The sequence below is a fragment of the Alternaria arborescens genome (assembly GCF_004154835.1).
Source record: "Alternaria arborescens strain FERA 675 chromosome Unknown contig_34, whole genome shotgun sequence".
NCBI lineage: Eukaryota > Fungi > Ascomycota > Dothideomycetes > Pleosporales > Pleosporaceae > Alternaria > Alternaria arborescens.
The window spans coordinates 172,923-191,194 of record NW_021167889.1 but is presented as its reverse complement, the minus strand read 5'-3'; the positions used below and the strand labels follow the sequence as shown (position 1 = coordinate 191,194).

At 52.3% G+C, this 18,272-nt stretch overlaps 9 protein-coding genes across 9 annotated transcripts; 6 read left to right on the top strand and 3 right to left on the bottom strand.

Annotated features, from left to right (window-relative positions):
* Positions 1-86: 86 nt before the first annotated feature.
* Positions 87-1,433, top strand: AA0111_g10354 (hypothetical protein; the record flags this gene model as incomplete). Its single annotated transcript, XM_028644094.1, has 1 exon — positions 87-1,433. The coding sequence occupies one exon, from the start codon at positions 87-89 to the stop codon at positions 1,431-1,433; it is 1,347 nt and encodes a 448-aa protein (XP_028502124.1).
* Positions 1,434-2,462: 1,029 nt separating this feature from the next.
* On the top strand, positions 2,463-3,619 carry AA0111_g10353 (4-amino-5-hydroxymethyl-2-methylpyrimidine phosphate synthase; the record flags this gene model as incomplete). Its single annotated transcript, XM_028644093.1, has 3 exons — positions 2,463-2,497; positions 2,546-2,648; positions 2,696-3,619. The coding sequence occupies 3 exons, from the start codon at positions 2,463-2,465 to the stop codon at positions 3,617-3,619; spliced, it is 1,062 nt and encodes a 353-aa protein (XP_028502051.1).
* A 500-nt stretch (positions 3,620-4,119) lies between these two features.
* Positions 4,120-8,270, bottom strand: AA0111_g10352 (hypothetical protein; the record flags this gene model as incomplete). The annotated part of the gene is made up of 3 exons (XM_028644092.1): positions 4,120-7,471; positions 7,690-7,759; positions 7,910-8,270. 3 exons carry the CDS (start codon positions 8,268-8,270, stop codon positions 4,120-4,122), a joined length of 3,783 nt encoding a protein of 1,260 aa, XP_028502125.1.
* Positions 8,271-8,938: 668 nt separating this feature from the next.
* AA0111_g10351 (hypothetical protein) lies at positions 8,939-10,207 on the top strand (the record flags this gene model as incomplete). Its single annotated transcript, XM_028644091.1, has 3 exons — positions 8,939-8,978; positions 9,027-10,013; positions 10,068-10,207. 3 exons carry the CDS (start codon positions 8,939-8,941, stop codon positions 10,205-10,207), a joined length of 1,167 nt encoding a protein of 388 aa, XP_028502126.1.
* Positions 10,208-10,448: 241 nt separating this feature from the next.
* Positions 10,449-12,134, bottom strand: AA0111_g10350 (U3 small nucleolar RNA-associated protein 15; the record flags this gene model as incomplete). Its single annotated transcript, XM_028644090.1, has 2 exons — positions 10,449-10,802; positions 10,854-12,134. 2 exons carry the CDS (start codon positions 12,132-12,134, stop codon positions 10,449-10,451), a joined length of 1,635 nt encoding a protein of 544 aa, XP_028502052.1.
* A 517-nt stretch (positions 12,135-12,651) lies between these two features.
* AA0111_g10349 (hypothetical protein) lies at positions 12,652-15,556 on the top strand (the record flags this gene model as incomplete). The annotated part of the gene is made up of 4 exons (XM_028644088.1): positions 12,652-13,357; positions 13,423-13,521; positions 13,580-14,003; positions 14,068-15,556. 4 exons carry the CDS (start codon positions 12,652-12,654, stop codon positions 15,554-15,556), a joined length of 2,718 nt encoding a protein of 905 aa, XP_028502032.1.
* A 99-nt stretch (positions 15,557-15,655) lies between these two features.
* AA0111_g10348 (hypothetical protein) lies at positions 15,656-16,366 on the top strand (the record flags this gene model as incomplete). Its single annotated transcript, XM_028644087.1, has 1 exon — positions 15,656-16,366. One exon carries the CDS (start codon positions 15,656-15,658, stop codon positions 16,364-16,366), a length of 711 nt encoding a protein of 236 aa, XP_028502033.1.
* A 238-nt stretch (positions 16,367-16,604) lies between these two features.
* On the bottom strand, positions 16,605-17,204 carry AA0111_g10347 (hypothetical protein; the record flags this gene model as incomplete). The annotated part of the gene is made up of 4 exons (XM_028644086.1): positions 16,605-16,637; positions 16,686-16,780; positions 16,876-17,094; positions 17,195-17,204. 4 exons carry the CDS (start codon positions 17,202-17,204, stop codon positions 16,605-16,607), a joined length of 357 nt encoding a protein of 118 aa, XP_028502046.1.
* Positions 17,205-17,590: 386 nt separating this feature from the next.
* Positions 17,591-18,244, top strand: AA0111_g10346 (hypothetical protein; the record flags this gene model as incomplete). Its single annotated transcript, XM_028644085.1, has 3 exons — positions 17,591-17,605; positions 17,655-17,853; positions 17,904-18,244. The coding sequence occupies 3 exons, from the start codon at positions 17,591-17,593 to the stop codon at positions 18,242-18,244; spliced, it is 555 nt and encodes a 184-aa protein (XP_028502047.1).
* Positions 18,245-18,272: the final 28 nt, after the last annotated feature.

The window sequence follows — 18,272 nt, the reverse complement described above, 5'->3', positions numbered from 1 at the left end:
ACATTCAGCCCCCTCTTAGGCAACATCCTCTATCCCTTTCCCAGTTCCTTTTTGCTCCCCTCCGTTCATAACATCCGATACTCACTATGACATGTAAACATGCCATTCTACATTTGGAGCCCTCACCCTTCGCAGAATTAGCAGGATATGAACAACCAGATGCCGCGGCACGTGCAGCAGCAGAAACGACATCTGGGCGAGCACCGAAGAAGGGCAAGGATTACTCGATAGGAACCTTTCCCGGTCCTCTTGTTCTACCGCATGATGATCTAAACTACGATCCGGATAGTGAACCTCAAACTACCAAAGAGTGGCTAAATGCGGAAACCAGGAATAGACTATTATCGACAACTGGAAGGGATACACTATATGTAGCACAAGTACCCAAGATCAGTAAGAAGGTGGAATTCATGAGAGACTGGGTGATACCAACTGGTCATGGAGCATCAGAGGATCGACAAGAAGCAGAGTCACCTCCATCTGCAGACCTCTTTGTTGATTACCTTGCCGCCTTCTACCACAATATGCCCGTTCGCCTCCTACCCACGCCCTTGACCTGGACACAATGGGGTTCTAGTTCCAAACCCTCCAGCCGTTACCGAAGTGCCGCTCTGCCAAAGTACGTTGGTCTTCTCGATAGCGAAGATCGATGTACGAGGATCCGCGTCCGCCCCCCGCCAGACTCTGCTTTCCCCGCTCAACTCAACCTAGACGATATTCTTGATATGACTATTTCGATTCTCCCTGTTGACGCCTATGCTCTGGTTATCTTGGTCGATCATGACATCTACGAGTCTGAAGATGATGACTTTTGTTGTGGCAGAGCATATGGAGGAAGTAGAGTGGCTGTTGTTCAGACTGCACGGTATAGCCCGGTGCTGGACAAACGGCAAGGGGAGCAGATTGACAGAAGTCATATGTGGCCGTGGAGTCATTGCAAAACATTTGTAGATGACTTGTGTGCAACGGAAGACGTAGAAGCAAAGCCAGCAACAAAGAAACAAAAAGACCTAAGTAAGAACAGTGCAATGGCAGCTGCGGTCGCCTCAGCCTCAGCATACAAGCCTGTCTCTCCGGTGCAAGAAGTCCAGGCGCTATGGTTCTCACGGCTTGCGCGAACGGTGTCGCATGAATTAGGTCATTGTTTCGGCATCGCGCATTGTGTGTATTATGCGTGTAATATGCAGGGGACGGGTAGTATGAGGGAAGACGTAAGACAGCCCCCGTTCCTGTGTCCTGTCTGTGAGGCGAAGATTGCGCATGCTATCATCGGGGAGCTGAGTGGTGGCCATGAAGAGGAGAAAAGAATTTGGGTCAAGCAGAGGTGCCAGACATTGGGCCGATTTTGCAAAGACTTGGAGCACAGAGGGCGAGAAAGTGCAATGTGGCGAGGTTTAGATGCTTGGTTGGAAGAGAGGTTAAAGGTGTTGTGATCTCTGACAAGTCCAAATTGCCGCAAACTGTTTTAGAGTATAGTCGAAAGCCTCGAATCGTGGATAAACTCCCCGCTATCCCGCAAACGCGCTTCTTTGCATTTCACGTCCCACACTCTCAACTGTACGAGACATTGGTTGCATGTTTCAATACTGACGATCGTCATGACCAAGGTCTTGTACACCGTCTGTATCCTTGATTATCCTTTAACAAGACATGTATAGCGTGCCACTAGACGCAAAACTCTTCGTATGCATTCAATTCCACGACATCCGGGTGTCTCGATAAAGCATGCCGTTCGCTTAAGAAAGTTAGTTCTATTAGATGGTCCTCAAGGAAATGGTCTAACATGACCAAATCGACTGCCTGCGTTAGCACTGCGACTTTCGAACAACTTAGGGATAGACTTGAGTGAATAGAAACAGGTATAAAGATGTTTGGTCTTGCATGGGGGAGGCGTGTGTTTTGGTTCTGTGATGTGTGTTGACGTGGTCGGGAAGTGTACCCCTCATTGCCCCGCTATCTCCCGTCACCATGCATCTGCAGTGAGCAGTTTACCCACCTTGCTTCTCAACAGATGGGAGAGGAGCAGAACTATAAGTATCCGGTAGAAATGGTGGATTTCAGTCGCCACCTCTGTTGCTCTTTTGTCTCCAAAACCGAACTACAACAACTCTCCCTGACACGAAACCAACTTGGTACGATGCTATCATCGAACCAGCACAGCAAGGCCACGCTGGTCTTGCTCTTCGCAAATCAGAATTTCATCTCGATCAAGTAAAAGGTGCCCGACATGGCATCATCAGGTACCCATCTCAACCATCAGAAGCAAAGCATGGCGGGTGTTCAAGCCTTCGGTGATCCAGACTCCTCACAAGGAGACTTGGTTATCGATTGCTTGTTCTGAGATCATACCGTTTAAACTTGATCTGGATAATTCCAGCGCGAAGGACTACTGCTGCTTCCTGATGACCCTTTCCCCTCTATGTTGGCGTACTGACTAGCTCAGCATTTGTACCAAAGTCAAGATGTCGACTGATAAGATTACCTTCTTGACCAACTGGTGTGCTTTGCATCTGAGTCAAGTGAGGTGCATGCTGACAGTTATTAGGCACGCTACGCCATACCACGCTCCTCTCTATCTTGCCCAGAGCAAGGGATATTTCAAAGATGAAGGCGTCAAGGTCGCTCTACTTGAGCCCAACGACCCAAGCGTACGGCCAATGTTGCTCGTTTCCAAAACATGAACTTACCATATTAGGATGTCACGGAAATCATCGGATCTGGAAAGGTCGACCTTGGCTTCAAGGCCATGATCCATACTCTCGCTGCCGCAGCTCGTGGCTTCCCCGTTCAGTCAATCGGTTCCCTGCTCAACGAACCCTTCACCGGTGTTGTGTACTTGACCTCTTCTGGTATAACCCCCGACTTCACAACCCTCAAGGGTAAGAAGATAGGCTACGTTGGAGAATTTGGCAAAATCCAACTCGATGAACTCACCGCGCACTACGGTATGTCACCTGATGACTACCAAGCCATTCGTGTGGGCATGAACGTCACACGGTCTATCATCACTGGCGAAATCGATGCTGGCATAGGCCTCGAGAATGTCCAGATGGTTGAGCTTGAGGAGTGGCTTGCTAGCCAGAACCGCTCGCGCGACGAAGTGAAGATGCTCCGCATCGATGAGCTTGCACAACTCGGCTGCTGCTGCTTCTGCAGCATCCTCTATATCGGAAACAACGACTTTATCAAACAGAACCCAGAGAAAGTACGTGCTTTCCTGCGTGCGTGCAAGCGCGCAACTGACTTCGTTCTTGCGTCTCCCGACCAAGCCTGGGAGGAATTCTGCAGCTTCAAGTCCGCTATGAACACGCCGACCAACCGTAAGATCTTTGAACGTAGCTTCGCCTACTTTAGCCCCGATCTTCAGAATGTCCAGCGTGACTGGGACAAGGTCACCCGCTACGGCAAGAGACTTCGTGTGTTGGACAACACCTTCAAGCCCAACTACACGAACGAGTACTTGGCTTGGGGTCTTGAGGATGAAACTGATGACCCTACTGGCGATCAGAAGAGGATGGTGGAGCTGCAGGAGGGTGTTAAACAGCATGGTGGGTTCAAGCGTCTCGAGACCATGTCTGGTAAGACTGTCATTGGCGCTGCTGCCTCTGCTATGGCTTGATTTGATAGGTGAAGGTGGAGATGCACTCATTTTCTCCAACTAGTCTATCGGAAAGCCTTCGACCTGAATGGATGATAGCGACACGTTGACATACATGATTGAATCAAACCGTCACTCGCTCAAGCTTGCTGTTCATTACACTCTTGTCCATAGTCTAGATGGTATCCGTCAGTGTACGGTGATGATATTTCAGCTCCGCGCATGATATCCACGTATTCTACCTCACTCACATCCACGCTCAAATTGTACCTGCACCTAGGCTGTTCTCGCGAGTATTGTGACACTCATTATATTATATTGCATACACACGGTGCGCAGCACCAAACTAAGAGGAAAGAGGACATCAAAAGCCAACCATATCGGCTTTGATCCGTAAGAAAGCATTCCTCAGCGCCAAAGTATGCAGAGAACCCTAGAGGCAGTTGAAACCCGCTCCATGATAAACACCGATCAAGTCCTGTTTGGATCTTGATATGCAACCGTACTCCCAACCCCTGCCATTACTCTTCCATTTTGTCATTGTCTTTGTTTGCTTCCTTCGTAGGCTCCTTCAAGAATTGCGCGCGAAAGTCCGCGTTACTCTTCGGCTCGCCATTAGTCGTTGTGGCACCCTTGGGAACGGTTGGCCGACCAAGACCAGGTTTTCCACGCCCTCGTCCACCACGAGCAGCTGTAGGTCGATTGACACGGTTCGGCTGTACAAAGCTGTTGCTCGCCTTCCACTCGCCCTTCTGCTTGTTGAGGTCTTGAATTGTTCCGATACGAAGCTTCCTTCCCTCAAAGTCCCTACCCTCAAGTGCGAATTGAGCCTTACCGGCGCCCTCCACAGTCGTGAATTCGATGATCGCACCGCCATGGTGAGGTTCGAGCTTGATCTTCTTGAAGCCGTACTGCTCGACAAGCGGCTTGATGCGTACGTCGGGGACGGTATCGGGTAAGTTGAGGATCGCGATAGACCGGTCCATGAAAGAAGCAGGCTTGACAGTAGCTTCAGCAGCAGCGTTGCTCTGTCCAGGAGTCACTTCACGAGCGGCTGAGTTTTCCGGATTCTCTAAAGTCGACTGCACCTTTGGCTTCGTAGCAGGCCGATCACTTGCGATCTCAACCATGATCTTGAGGCCCCAGAACTCCTTCTCATGCATCTCCGCCACTGCAGCATCAGCGCTATCCTTAGTCTCGTAAACGACGTAACAGAAACCACGATTGTTGCCGGTAGACCTGATGGTTGGGCACTTTGTCCTCTCGATCTTGCCAAATTTGGAAAAAACATCCTTGATTTCCCTCTCTTTGACCTTAAAGTTGAGATGCCATATATAGACCTCACGACCCTCGGCAGTAGCGCCATCACGTTTCTTCTTAGCGTTGGGGTCAGATATTTTCGAGATCAGCTTCAAGCCCTCGACATCAGTACCATCCAGTTGTGTTGCGGCAACTGCCTGTTCAGCTGAAGCGAACTGTACGTAGCAAAACCTGCGGTGGGCGTCAAACTTGAGCGATGGGAAGCGAATGCCAATGATCTCTCCAAATGGGCTGTAGAGCTTTCGTAGCCAGGCTTCGTCGGCATGCGCCGGGTAGTTCGTAACGTACAGCGTCGTGCTCTGGCCTCGCTCGATCGATATGTTGTGGCCTTCGAATCCTTTCGCCTCCTTACTCAGAGCGTAGTCAGCTTCTTCTGGAGATTCAAATTCCACGATAGCCGTGAGACTGTCCTTCTCCTCTTTCATAACTAAATTGCGGACCGTGCCCGCATCAGTAAAGAATTGGCGTATCCGAGTTTGTGTGGTATCGAGTGGTAACTTCTTAACAATGACCGATGTGTGTTCGCGGTCCCGTTTCGGGCCAGTAGAACGAGCTTCCGAGGGTGCTTCGCTCGCGCCTCTTGCCTGGCCGTTGACGGGATGGGAAGCTTCTTCAATTTCCGCAGTCTTGCTCTTCTTCAATATCGCATCTTCATCGCCGTCCTCCCGTTTCCGTTTTGCTGAGCTTTCCATGACTTGGCTGTCTGGTGTATCTTGTGGTGGAGCTGCAGCAGCCGCGAGTGCTCGCTCCTTCTCTCTCCGAACAGATACGATGCGCTCAGCTCGTCGACGCTCGATTGTCGCGCTACGTACTTTTAACGCTGACTCATGCTGTTCGCAATGACTGATGTACATGTCAATAAGCAGCTCTGGGTGATCGATCGTTTGCAAGCGCTTCATGCCACGTTCCAAGATTGAGGTAGCCTGAGTCGGTGGCAATAGTGGCTGGCCTGCGTTCTGCTTGTTCCTTGTTGCATGTGGCGCCCACAGAAGCATCTCAAAGATGTAGCAGCGATACCAAAAGTCGTATGAGTCTTCCTGGTACTGTGTGATGGACTCCTGAATCTGACGGGCTTTATCTATTTCACCGCGTTGGAGCCAAAACTTCATGTGAGCACGTTCAAGACGGTACTTTGGGTCCGTCCACTCCCTGCCATGTTTCTTCATGCCAACCTCTCGGACAAACTCTAGGGCAGACCGGATTCCGACCTCGGCTACATCAACATCGTCTTCTGTTGCTCTGGGGTCGTCAAAAGCTCTTCGCCGTAAGTAACCACACCAAGCGAGTTGTACCTTGATGAGTTCATCCAAGTCGGTGTGTTCCAAGAGGCCAGAGCCAGTAGCTGTATGTTTAACAAGCTCAAGATCCTCGAATGGTTTGTTTTCCGATTCGAGCGTTAGCAATCGGTGGGACCAGAGTGATCCAGACCAGGGACAATGGCGGGTCGCACGCTCCAGGACGTTGAGCAGATCTACCGATCGGTTGTCTTGCCAGATAAGAAACTCGACGTGATCTTCCCATATTGAAGGATCGACTGGGAAGCGAAGCGTGGCTCGCTCATAGAGTGCATTGACAAGATGGAAGCTGTAGACGCCCATGGTTCTCTTCTCCCATTTGAGATAGCGTGTCATGGCGGTGTATTCGGCGGCTTGATCGCCCGCTTGGATGGCCTGTAGAAGTTTAAACTCGTATTCTTCGCGGTTGGCATATTGCTGTTTGATGTGTGTGTTGTTTTTCACCACTTCATCCATCACCTGCTCGTAGTGACTCGTGTTGTAGCGAGAGTTGAACGACGAGTATCTACTGAGCGTGTTGGCCCATGTTGCGTGTGGTTGACCTAGGCGATCGTTATAAATGGCGGCTACTCGTTTCGCCTTCTCTTGGCTGAAGCCTTCGCGCTCAAGATCCTCTTCCAGGACTTGTAGGTAGCGGTCCCACACAAGATTACTTTCCTGAAGGTTATACTTGACTCTCTCTGCACCTTCTTGTAGCGCGTGCAATAGTAACTGAGGCTTGAAGAGCTCGCGGCCAATCAGCCTTTCCTCTTCAGGCCACTCCTCTGGCGGTATTTGATCCCAAGAGCAAGCGACTAGGTAGCTCACATACTCGCCGTATGCTGCCCAAAGCTTTGCACTGTAAGGTTCCTCTTGTGTGGCTTGCTTGTGCAATTCTAGCACGCCCATACGCTGCTCCACGTCCTTGGCCAGAGTTTTCTCGTCGTTCAATCGGTAGTGCCACAACAGCTCACCGAGCGGATACTTGTCAGACATGGTTTTGTAGGCATCGCGCAGAGTTTGCACCAGCTCGTATGCGTTTGGGTCCGCGTCGAACGACGCAAGGTGATTTTGGAGGCCCTGGTGCAGCGTAGTGACAAGCGAGACATGGCTGTAATAATCGAAGGGATTTTCTAACAGTGTCTTGTCCAGTTGGTTGAGCCAGTCGATGTGCTGTTGGTCCAAAGAGCGAGTGATGAAGTTGCGCGGTCGCGGCGAAGCCTCGGACATGATGCTGGCTACAGACTCACCGGAAAGATTCTGTCCAAGATGTTGAAGGCTGGGACATGGTCAGTGTTTAGTAGTGGAGTTTGTGTAACAAAACTAGGCTGGCGCAGCGGGCAAAACCCGTGACCACGGGCAAGCGCGACACCCGGACGTCACTGCTCGCCCCACAAAATACAATGCGCGCTACCTGTAAATATGCAGGTGCAGACACGGTCTCACGACGTGGGCGGGCCAAGATAAAAACTAACTCGGTAGGAATGATGAACTTACGTGACAGGCCGTTGGTGAACTACAGAGTTCTGGCGCGCGGCTTGTTGTTGTTGTTGCATGCTGGCAAGGTCTGGGAAGATGTTAGTAGAGGCCCTGTGAAGTGGCATCTCGCAGCCGCTCGCCACGTCCTTTTTCTCCCTGCATCTCTGACGCTGCAATTCCATCGTACTGGGGCTGACTGCAGCGCTGTGCCGCCAGAGCAAAGAAAGCGGGCACCTACCTGCCAGTGTATCCATACCCGGTGTCGAAGTTTGCCGGTACATGGGATTCGGCGGAGTCATGCGCGCGTCGCGAGGGGATGCTATCTGTTGCGGCGTGCCGATTGAACTGTGTACTGCTCTTGCGCCATTCGCGATGTGGGCGTAGCCTGGAGATGGCACACGCTGCTGAAGCGTCTGGGGCGGCTGTGGAGAGGATCTGATCTGCTGACTCAGACCCGAGGGTGTTCGCGAGGGCATCTGGCGCCGTGTACGTTTGCCTGGGGATCGGAGTAGCGACGGCGACGGGATAGTAGGGGCGGGCTGGGGCGTTGGGGTGCCCGCAGGCGAGTCCGACGGCGACAGCAATGAGTTGATATCCATGGTGGGTGTCGTGTACAGTTTGGTGCAGTTGTTTGGTATGCGCTCAGACTAGACGGCCGTTTCAGACGCCACAGGCGCACTCGACGTCTTGCTATGTTCTCTTCTATAATCGCGAGCTGCGGGAACTACACGGCATCGAATCCCTCGTAGCGAGCGGCATGGGACGAGGGCGGGCGTTGGGCGCGAAAAGGACGGTTGGCAGCGCGCGGCGATGGGGCGAGCGAATGTGATGGGAGATGACCTCGTCGGCGTCGTGGATGAGAATGCCTACACTGGGCCTAGAAGAAAAGGTGGTTAGGTGCACCAGACGAGCTTGGGCCTGCGACTAATCAAGTAATGATGGAGCGAGCACTTCGCGACTCGGAGCACCTGAATGCGGACTCCCGGGAGAGCAGGTAAAGAGGGCACTGCAGGGTGTAGGGCGCGTCACCAGATGCGCGTCAAGAAGGGCCAACTGGACAGCGTCGACGATGGTCTGGACAGGAGCGGGACGACACGACTCCTGCACATTTCTTCTGCGAGCTGATCGCTGCATCTGGTTCATGAAGATCTGCCGAGACTCCCCACCCCTGCAAGCGCGGAGCCTTTCGCCGCAACCACAGAATTTCCCGTCAACTCCACCGCATTGGCATCACCAACGCCGCAGCTTCGTCGTGCTGAGCATCGGCATGAGTGCTCGAATTCCCTCACGGCGCCTGGGGCAGTCCGGTACGCCTGTCCTGTTCCCCCACAAACTCTACGACTAACACCGAGTAGCCCTCGCCGTCTTCCGCCCGCACACTCGCTGGGTGCCGTCGACATCGCTTCCTTCACTCGCCCAGCGCAATGTCTCTTTCGGGCGCAAGAACCAAGACGATGACCTCACCAACCCCATCCTCGAAGACTATCTGAACAAGAAGGAGAAGGAGCACGAGGCAGACGCAAACGACAAGGGCGAGCCAGCACGCCCGACACGCCCCGCACAGCGCACAGGAGACTTCGCCGTTACCCCGACATCGCTCTTCGCACCCGAGAACGACATGCCCGGATGGCGGCAAGACCTGAGTCCGCAGGAGAAACTCGACCTCAAGGCAAAATACAGACAGAGGGAGCAACGAGCAAAGGCACAGGAAGACAGAAAGCTCATGAGCATGACCCTCGACCCTGACGAAAAAGCCCGCAAGCGCCTCGAACGCAAACTCATCATCTCCGGTGTCAAGCGCCACGGCCGCATGACAAAGGCTGCAAAGCTACTCCGCACCGAGCGCCAATCGCTGTACAAGTCACAAGTCCTCCCTACGTCTACCAAGAAGCTGCAGAAGGTCGTCAATCAGATCGCCGGAAAGACCATATCAGAGGCCCTTGTCCAACTCCGCTTCTCCAAGAAAAAGATCGCTCGCGACGTCATCAAGGGCCTCGAGATCGCGCAAAACGAAGCCATTGCGGGCCGGGGCATGGGCCTAGCTGGCGAGGAGGCTGCTGTGTCTCGTTGGAATAAGCAAAGAGAAGCTACGGATGCGGGGAGGCCGAAAGATACTTGGGACTACAAGACCTCCCAAGAGGATGGTAGTGTAGAAGCGAACAAGGTCAAAGTGCCCTTCTTCAAAGACACGACGATTCAATTGAAGGATGGCAGTAAGAAGGTGGTGCGCGACCCCAGTGAGATCTACATTGATCAGGCATGGGTGGGGCCCGGAGAGAGCTGGAAGACTCCTGAGTTCAGGGCGCGGGGTGCCATCAACATGCTGAAGCACCGGACGACCAGTGAGTTGGCTACAAGCTTACTTTGCCGAATCACACGCTGACACCATCTGATAGGCTTTTCCGTACTTCTCAAGGAAGAGAAGACGCGGATGCGCATCTCGGATGAACTCAAGAAGAAGCGCGACAACCGCAAGCTATGGACTGCACTACCCGACCGACCCGTGACATCACAGCGGCAATACTGTCTGTGGTAGACGCATGTACGAATTCTGTGTATAGCATATGGCCCGTGTAAGAGAGCTGGCTTGTACAATATACCATTCAAGATTATACCGTTCCCATCATCCAAAGCAATACCAATCGCTTCATCCGGGTATCCATCCCTCCATCCATCCAAGGTACATAACATACATGGTTCGCCTTCTCAACTTTTTGAAACATGTGACGAGATCCTGAACGCCTTCGCTATGCAAACAAAAGACCTTTTGGTCATTCTCATGCTTCCACGCCCTCTGTTGCGCCCACACTGCTGACGAGCATATCCAACATACCCCTCACTTTCCAAGCATCTTGACTTGCTTCAACCGTCACCTTGACACGTTGCATAAGCGCCATGATCAGATCGTCGACCTCTTCGCTTCTGCCTAGTTGGTCGGCATAAAGATCCAGTACTACGAGCGCAACGTCTGTCGTCAGACGTGTGATACGATAGTCGGATATGTTCTTTATGCACCAGCGGAGAATGGGCTGGAGTGTTACCGAGTCACGATTGCTAAGGGCGGTGCGAAGAGTAGAGCGGTGACGTAGAGCGGTCAGGAGCGTGAGAGACTGACTGCGCGCGTTCGCATCCTACGAACTGTGAGCAGTGTGCCAGAACGCCGATGAGAAACATGAGCTTACCTTTGATTCAAGTACCATGTCCAACGCCTGCGAATACATGCCCTTTCGCAATGCATGCGCCCAAGGCTGTCCGGCAGTAATCTTTCCCCGCGCATTGCCTTCAATGACTATATCTGCGCTTTCGCCTGTGAAGTCTTTGCCTCGTATGCGCTTCTCCCAGCCCTTCCCGCGCTTCCGCTTCTTGCTCCTGTCGTACTCCTCAATCTTGCCCTCCATGAGAGCTTTCATTTCCTTCTCCCTTTCACGAGCCTGTACCTTCTGCTCGCCTGAGAGATGGGTCTTGATCGAGAGCAGACCAGACTGCATGCCCACGGCGATGTGCCGATCCTCCTTCTGGTTCGGAATAACGCTGAGCGACAGGATGGGAGAGGGGTACTTCATTCCTCCCACTACATTCCAGCCAGTTGTTTCGAAAACTTTGACATGGCCATCAAGGGCACCAGAGAGAAGGCGCTCGCCATTGTTCGCCAACGAGAGCGCGGTAACCGTCTTCTGGTGGTTGCGCAACATATGAATCGGCTTCGCAGCTACAATGTCGAGCACGCTGATCACGTTGTCGGCTGCTGCGAGGACAGCAGTACCAGAGGGCATGGGTAGAACGGTCTCTACGGGCGCGGCATGCTTGAATACCATGACCGCCTTTCCGCCCACTCGCGAATCCCAGAGTCGTACTGTTTGATCGTAACTTCCGGAGACAAGTAGCCCACTCTGCGCAGGCATGAATGTACCGCTGCGCACGTAATCCTGATGCCCATCAAACTTCATCACACTCTTCTCACTCGGCAGGTCCCATAGTCGCACAGTCCTATCGTCGGAACAACTCATCAGACCCGTGAGGTCGGTTGGATTCCACTGTGTCACCCAGACAGGCTGCTTGTGTTCCTTCCATGTCTTCAAAATCGCCCTGCTCTTCACATCAAAGGCCTGTATAACACCAGTGTCGCCTCCTGCGACCAAGATCCTGCCATCGCGCCGTATGTTTCCCGAATGCGCAATGTCGTCGACGCCGAAGCGCGATATCGTCTTGACGACCTTTCGGCTCTTAGAGGAGAAGATCTGAACACGGGATCCTGTTGTCACGGCGAAAAGATCCTGGGCGGCAGACAGCGCATTTGCGGGCTGAGGAGGCGGTATCGAGATATGGGTTACGGGCGACGAATGCTGCGACGGGTCGAGGCGCAGCTCTGAGGCGAACGAGTTCCAGTACTTTTGCTCCGACGTGAGAGTCGAAGGGCCCTTTGGCAGCTTCAAAGGCTGCAGGAGTTGTACTTCAGCGGCCATTGTGAATGTTGGAGGCGATCAATGCGCGTGTCGTTACAAGTGTCGTGAGCTTTTCGAGTGGAGGAACTTTTCGGTGGGTCAACAACTCGCGCTAACGATATTGGGTGGCGTCTGCCGGCTTGAACGCGCGCAGACGCCGACTGTGGTGGACGTCAACATCAGGACCACTCTGGGTCATGCTTTCATAACCTCTTCCTGAATGTTGGTCGACACGCACCATTACATCCTGTTCTGTATAGCTCTGTGGAATGTCTGTCCCCATCGTTGCGCAGGAATACTTGCTACCACTAGTGCTGGTTGCCTGGAAGATCGCCGTGCACCCAGTTCATCAATAGACGACGCCGCATCACCTTTTACCTCATCAGCGTCAAGCCGACACCCACGTTCTGTCATGCCACACTCAATCACCAAACATCCATCTCTCAGCCTCGGACCTATCAAAACGTTGATGTTTGGTTGCCTTTCCCCAGGATAAGCCGATCCTAGAGCCCATTTAGGTCGCGCTAGGCGCGTCACCATGGACGCCGACGCCCTTGACAACATGGACGAATTCTTCGACTTCGCAGCCCTTGATCAGAACGCAGATTCTGGAAGCAACCATGTTCCAAAGCAGGAAAGCGTGCCGTTGATTCAACCAGATGATGTCACAAATATCGACTGGGCTGTCGAGCCAGCAGCCCACCATAGTCCCACGGACGATTTTCAATTGAACGACATGCCCATGTACGATGTTAGTCAATGTTTCTCCACTGGTGGTGTGAGCCAGCAATGGCCATCATCTCACGGAACAGACAGTTTGGTGTCACGCATGGTTGAGAGAGGTTTAGCTCAGACAACGGACCAAAGTTGGCAAACAGATAAACCTCAGCATATGGCGGGTTCCATGACATATGATGAGGCAAATCTCAATATTCCATCATCATATTCACCATCTCTCGGGTTGACGCAATGCAACAACGTTCATGGCAACAATGGAGGGAGCCCAGCTGACACCCTGGACTATCGGCTTGAGCAATCTGCATCACAGATCGATCGGTCAACGATACCGGCCAACACTTCCTTCCTTCTGAGCCAGGTACCAATCAGCTCGGTCGCAGCCCAGCAGGAAGCCTTCAGCGGCACTTGGAAACCTGCATCAGCCAAACGTAAAGGACCCCAAAGTCGCATTCCGCTCGAAGCGAGGCAAATTCTGGAAGATGAATTTGCGGTGAATCCATACCCATGTAAGAGATGCCTGCGAACGAATTGCTTGTGGTATATACACTGACTTCGTACACGTATGTCTTAGGTACCTGGGAATTAGATATCATTGCACATCAAGCCAATCTCGACGTGAAGAAGGTTCGCAACTGGTTCAATAACACCCGAGCTCGAAAGAAATGTGGAGGTAAGTAGCTTCAAACCCGATTGGCTATCCTTTGGCTTACATACCTAAGACTCTCAAGTCTCCACACTAGAGTTGTCAGATCGCAACTGTCGCGTACTGAAAACAAAACTCTCAAGAGATAGCCTAGAGAGTCTCGAAAAGCAGGCGAATGGCGCTAATCAGCTGCCGCAACCGCCTCTGGCAGTATATCTTGCACAGTCGTATCAAGAAGAAGCAGTAGAGTTGTCTCTAGTACAGGCCGCCATCGATGATAATTCTCTTAGCGAGAGTAACCCAAACGACGGGTGGTCTGACTCGAGGCAAGGCCGTAGAGGCTCTGTCATCACATCTGTTGCGTCTTCCGAAGGCACTGCCCTGACGACTTATACGGTTTCGTCTAACGGCAGTCGCGGCAAAACTTCGTCTTTTGGTCGTGATCGAAGGCGGGGTAGACGTCGGATGGCTTGGAAAGAGTCACCTCGCCAAGCTATTAATGGTGTCAAGTAAGTTGTGATTGCAAAAGACGCATATGAGACATGCACTGACTTCATATCTTCACCTCTGTAGCAGTGCGGGTGAACCCCAAAAGGATCTTTCTTTCTTCTGCACCTTCTGCCCGCGAGCGTTCAAGACGAAGTATGAATGGATTCGGCACGAAGACTCTGTTCATGCGCTTCGAACTACCTGGATCTGTTGTGACACGAAGTCATCTGAGATACTCGAAGCCTGTCCATTCTGCGGTCAGACCCATCCTGATGACACTCACATGGCTGGCCACAAATACCAGCAATGCAGGAGCAAGCCCGAATCTCAACGGACTTTCTATCGCCGCGACCACTTCATCCAACACATGCATCATGTTCACTTCGCTAACACCAAACACCCATCGGTACGTGTCGGATGCCAGGCCCGATTGTTAGCCGCTCAGGGCCATTACTTCGGCTGCAAAGATCTCGCCATGAAGTGGCGTCGCTTCGGTGCTCCAATGAAGAAGGACGACCCGATGCTTCATTGTGGCTTTTGTGGGAAAATATCCAGAGACTGGTCTGAGAGGTGTGAGCATATCGCTGAGCACCTCATCACGCGTGAGCTTGACCGTGCTGTGTGGTGGGGGGAGCGCAAGGAGAACCATCTGGAGAATCTATACTCGACGACACCCTACGAGTCGTTCCGTTGCCGATACTGCCAGAAAGTGTTTACGGATGTCAAGGAGATGAACGAGCATTCCCATTGCCGTGTGTGGAGCTGCCGTTTCCTGCGAAGCTTTGACGACGTTGCTGCTGACAATGCAGGACCACCGCTTTGCCCGGACTTCCCTTCGGCGAAGGCTCACCATTGCTATCTTTGCGGTTCCGACTATCGCACGTTTCATGTCGAGCATGCACAGAACTACCATCGCTATCGTTCATGCAATCAAGAATTCTATACGTCGGAAGAGGCCTTCCTCCAGCATTTACACAACTTTCACGGCGCTTCACAACCTGCGCTACTGCGAGATAGTAGCGTCATTGAGCAGAGTTTCATGCGTAACAAAGGCGCATCATTCGAGCCCGTGGAGTTCAATGAGAGCTGGCAACCTTGCGTCATGGATCTTGATGTAGCGTCTGTTAGTCCGTTTATTGCCGACAACGCTGCCCCAACTTTGCCTGTCGGGCAGAGAAAGAACCAAGCTCAAGCACGCAAAGCGCTAGCGATGCCGAAGAAAACCCGCGATGTTGTTCAGACTTACGACGCGGATACGAAAAAGGCACAAAGGCCACGGTCGGATACCACGGTCTCGAAGGCCGAGACTCATCACCCACGATTTTTCCGACTCAGTACATACGTGCCCTTCCGTTCATCTCGCGTGTTCTTTTCCCGATCTGCAAAGCCAACGGATTTTCCGAAAGATGATCATGCTGTTTTGGAAGAGCTATCGAAACCGCATGTTGCCACACTAATCATGACCGCGGGCACACTCAGTATGGCTGCTACCCGTTGGTTCATTCAACCTAAGACACATGCGCTTGATGGTCTGATAGAGCTCACCATCGATAGTGAAGGAGACTCAGACTGAGCGTCTTCGTCGGGTTCCGGGGCCACCAGCGGCGTAACCTTCCGAGGTCTCCTTCCCACCGAAACCACAAAGACACAGACGTCATGTTACTTTGCTTCAATGATTCTCTGTGGAGGCTCGAACTCAAGACCTTCTGTCTGTTGTCCTGAGGAAATCGTCAAGTCCAACTATGACTCCATCTACGAACTTCTTTTGTTGAGCCTCGCGCTCGCTATCAAAACCACTGGTGCCAATACAAACATCGGCAGACTAGGGAACATGGGAGTCGCATGGAACGCCGGTGTTGGCGGCGACAAGAACGAAAGCGTCGCATACCGACTCAACGAGGGTCTTTACGATATGCTCCGGAACGCGAAAAAAGAGAGATGCAACATCAGAGTCTGGATCCTTACTTTTGGAACGAACAATCTACACGCAAAGCGCCCTTTTCGCAAACAGGACGTGGAGAGTTGGAGGGTGTTGGTAGAGACCTGCTTAAGGATTGCTCCGGAGAGTATGGTACTGGCTTGCGATATGACGTATAGGAAGGATATAGCTGATGTTTTCGTCGATGAGAGTAATAGGATGCTCGAGGAAGTCGTGGAAGAGATGAACGAAATTTTGCAAAAAGATATGGAAAAGGAAGACGACTCACAGGGTGGCAAGTGTCAAGGAGATAGAGTGAAGTGGATTGATTCGAGACATGTGATCAGCAAAGACATGCTTGTGGATCATGTGCATCTAAACGAGGAAGGCTATCGGACCTGGCATGCTGCGTTGTGGCCACTTGTGGCAGAGGTATTGGGTATTCTGAGTAAGGAAACTGAGTAGCTGTCAGACAAGAGGAGAGCTGAGAAGTGCTAGCCCAACTAAGAAGCATATATTTCATAACGGTGAGTATGAGCAAAAGCCAATATGTAGGAAATCAATCACTCTTCCCAGATTCCTCAAAGCGCGAGTGGCGCCTGCGAGTTAGATTGAGATTTTTATCTATTCACCAAATGCAACCGGGGTATATTAAAGCAAGAACTCCGCTTCCAAACTCCTGACATCTGACGCGATTCGTAAATCATTCTCGCCACTCTTTCGCGCATTGGGTGCACTGGTAGACGTTAGCAAAGCTTTCCGAGATGTCGGATGTTTAGAGTACCTTGTAGAAGGCGGTCATTGGCTCGTCAGCGCTACGAATCTGTAGCTGGTACCAGTACGCCTCGTGGTTCCGGCACTTCTCGTTGGGACATTGGACTGTTCGATTGTCAGTCATATGCATCGAGCGTGATCGTGCACAGCTGGACTGGGCGTCATGTGACTCTGAAAAGCCCGGATATCGTGGGACGTACCTTCTGTCTTGTCTACGTTATCCCAGGCACCCTTTCCACCCAAGATGTCTTCGACTTCCTTCTTCTTCAGATACTTGCGCTCGTAGTAACGTTTGTTGATTACAAAGTGGTAGGGACAAGTAAGGCATTCGAAACGGTTTTGGCCGACAGAGTCTTCGGTTGTAGGGTCACCGGGGGGTACTTTGGACACGCGAAGCATGTTGCTGCATGTTGGGCAGACTATGGCTGTTAGTATTGGGTGCGATTGATTTGCAGATGCGGCAGACGAGGGCATGGCAATTGCTAGCGAGCGAGGAGAGCTTGGCGGCGCACAACTTACAGAGTAACATGGTTGGCGACGACAGAGGGAGCGCAGTGCTGGACGCGTCAGAGATGATGGCGAAGAAGTTCAAAAGTTACAGCGGACCCTGAACCGCTAGGGCCGGGATAGGCAAAGTGCGGGGCGATTATGGCCCAGCGAAAAGCCACTGGGGACGCGCACTTGGGAACGGACTGTCTCAGATTGGGGGCTTATGCACGCTGGCCTGGGAGACATCGCCTGCTTTCTTATCGCCGTATGAGAGGGATACTTCACCTGTTCACACCGCCTTGAGTTGTTCGCTTTCCGTTAGCACTTCCGAGTACCCCGCCAAACAACATCTCGAAACATTCACGCGTACCTGACTGGGCCGTTCTTCCTGTTCAGTCACTCTCCATATCCTCAACACCACACACCATGGCGGACGAAGAGGTACATGCACCTGCATACCATGCGCCTCGCAGTGCTAATGGACATTTAGGGTGCCTCTCCCCGCGAACTTGTGCTCGAAGCGTGCCGACGCAACAACACCGAGCTACTCGAGGAAACACTAAAAGACCTTGCTGCTGCTGCCTCAAAGTCAGGAAAGAAGCCCGAGGACCATGTGGCCGACATACTGAACAACACACGCGACGGCGTGGGCAACGGCTGTCTTCACGTTGCTGCAACATACGGAAGCTGTACGTCGCATGGTACATGTCAGGACATGAATCAACTGACTCTATCCTAGTCGAGGTTATCGACATGCTCCTCGACCAAGAGGGTCTCGAGATTGACGAAATCGACCGCATGGAGCAAGACACCCCCCTTCACAAAGCCGTACGCTACGTCAACTCGCTCGAAAAGTCAGTCTGGCCCCATGGCCACTCCATCGTCGCGATGCTGCTAGATGCGGGATGCGATCCAAGAATAAGGAACAAGGCGAAGCTCAAGCCCATTGAGCTGGCGGATCCAAGGAACACAGAGCTGAGGAGCATGCTACAGAAGGGAGAAGTTTCGATGCTAATGAGCGGCGACGTGGTAGAAGACGACGATGATGGCCCAACAGGAAGTGCTAGTGATAGCGATTGAGGTGTCACAAAAGGCAGAGCATGAGTTG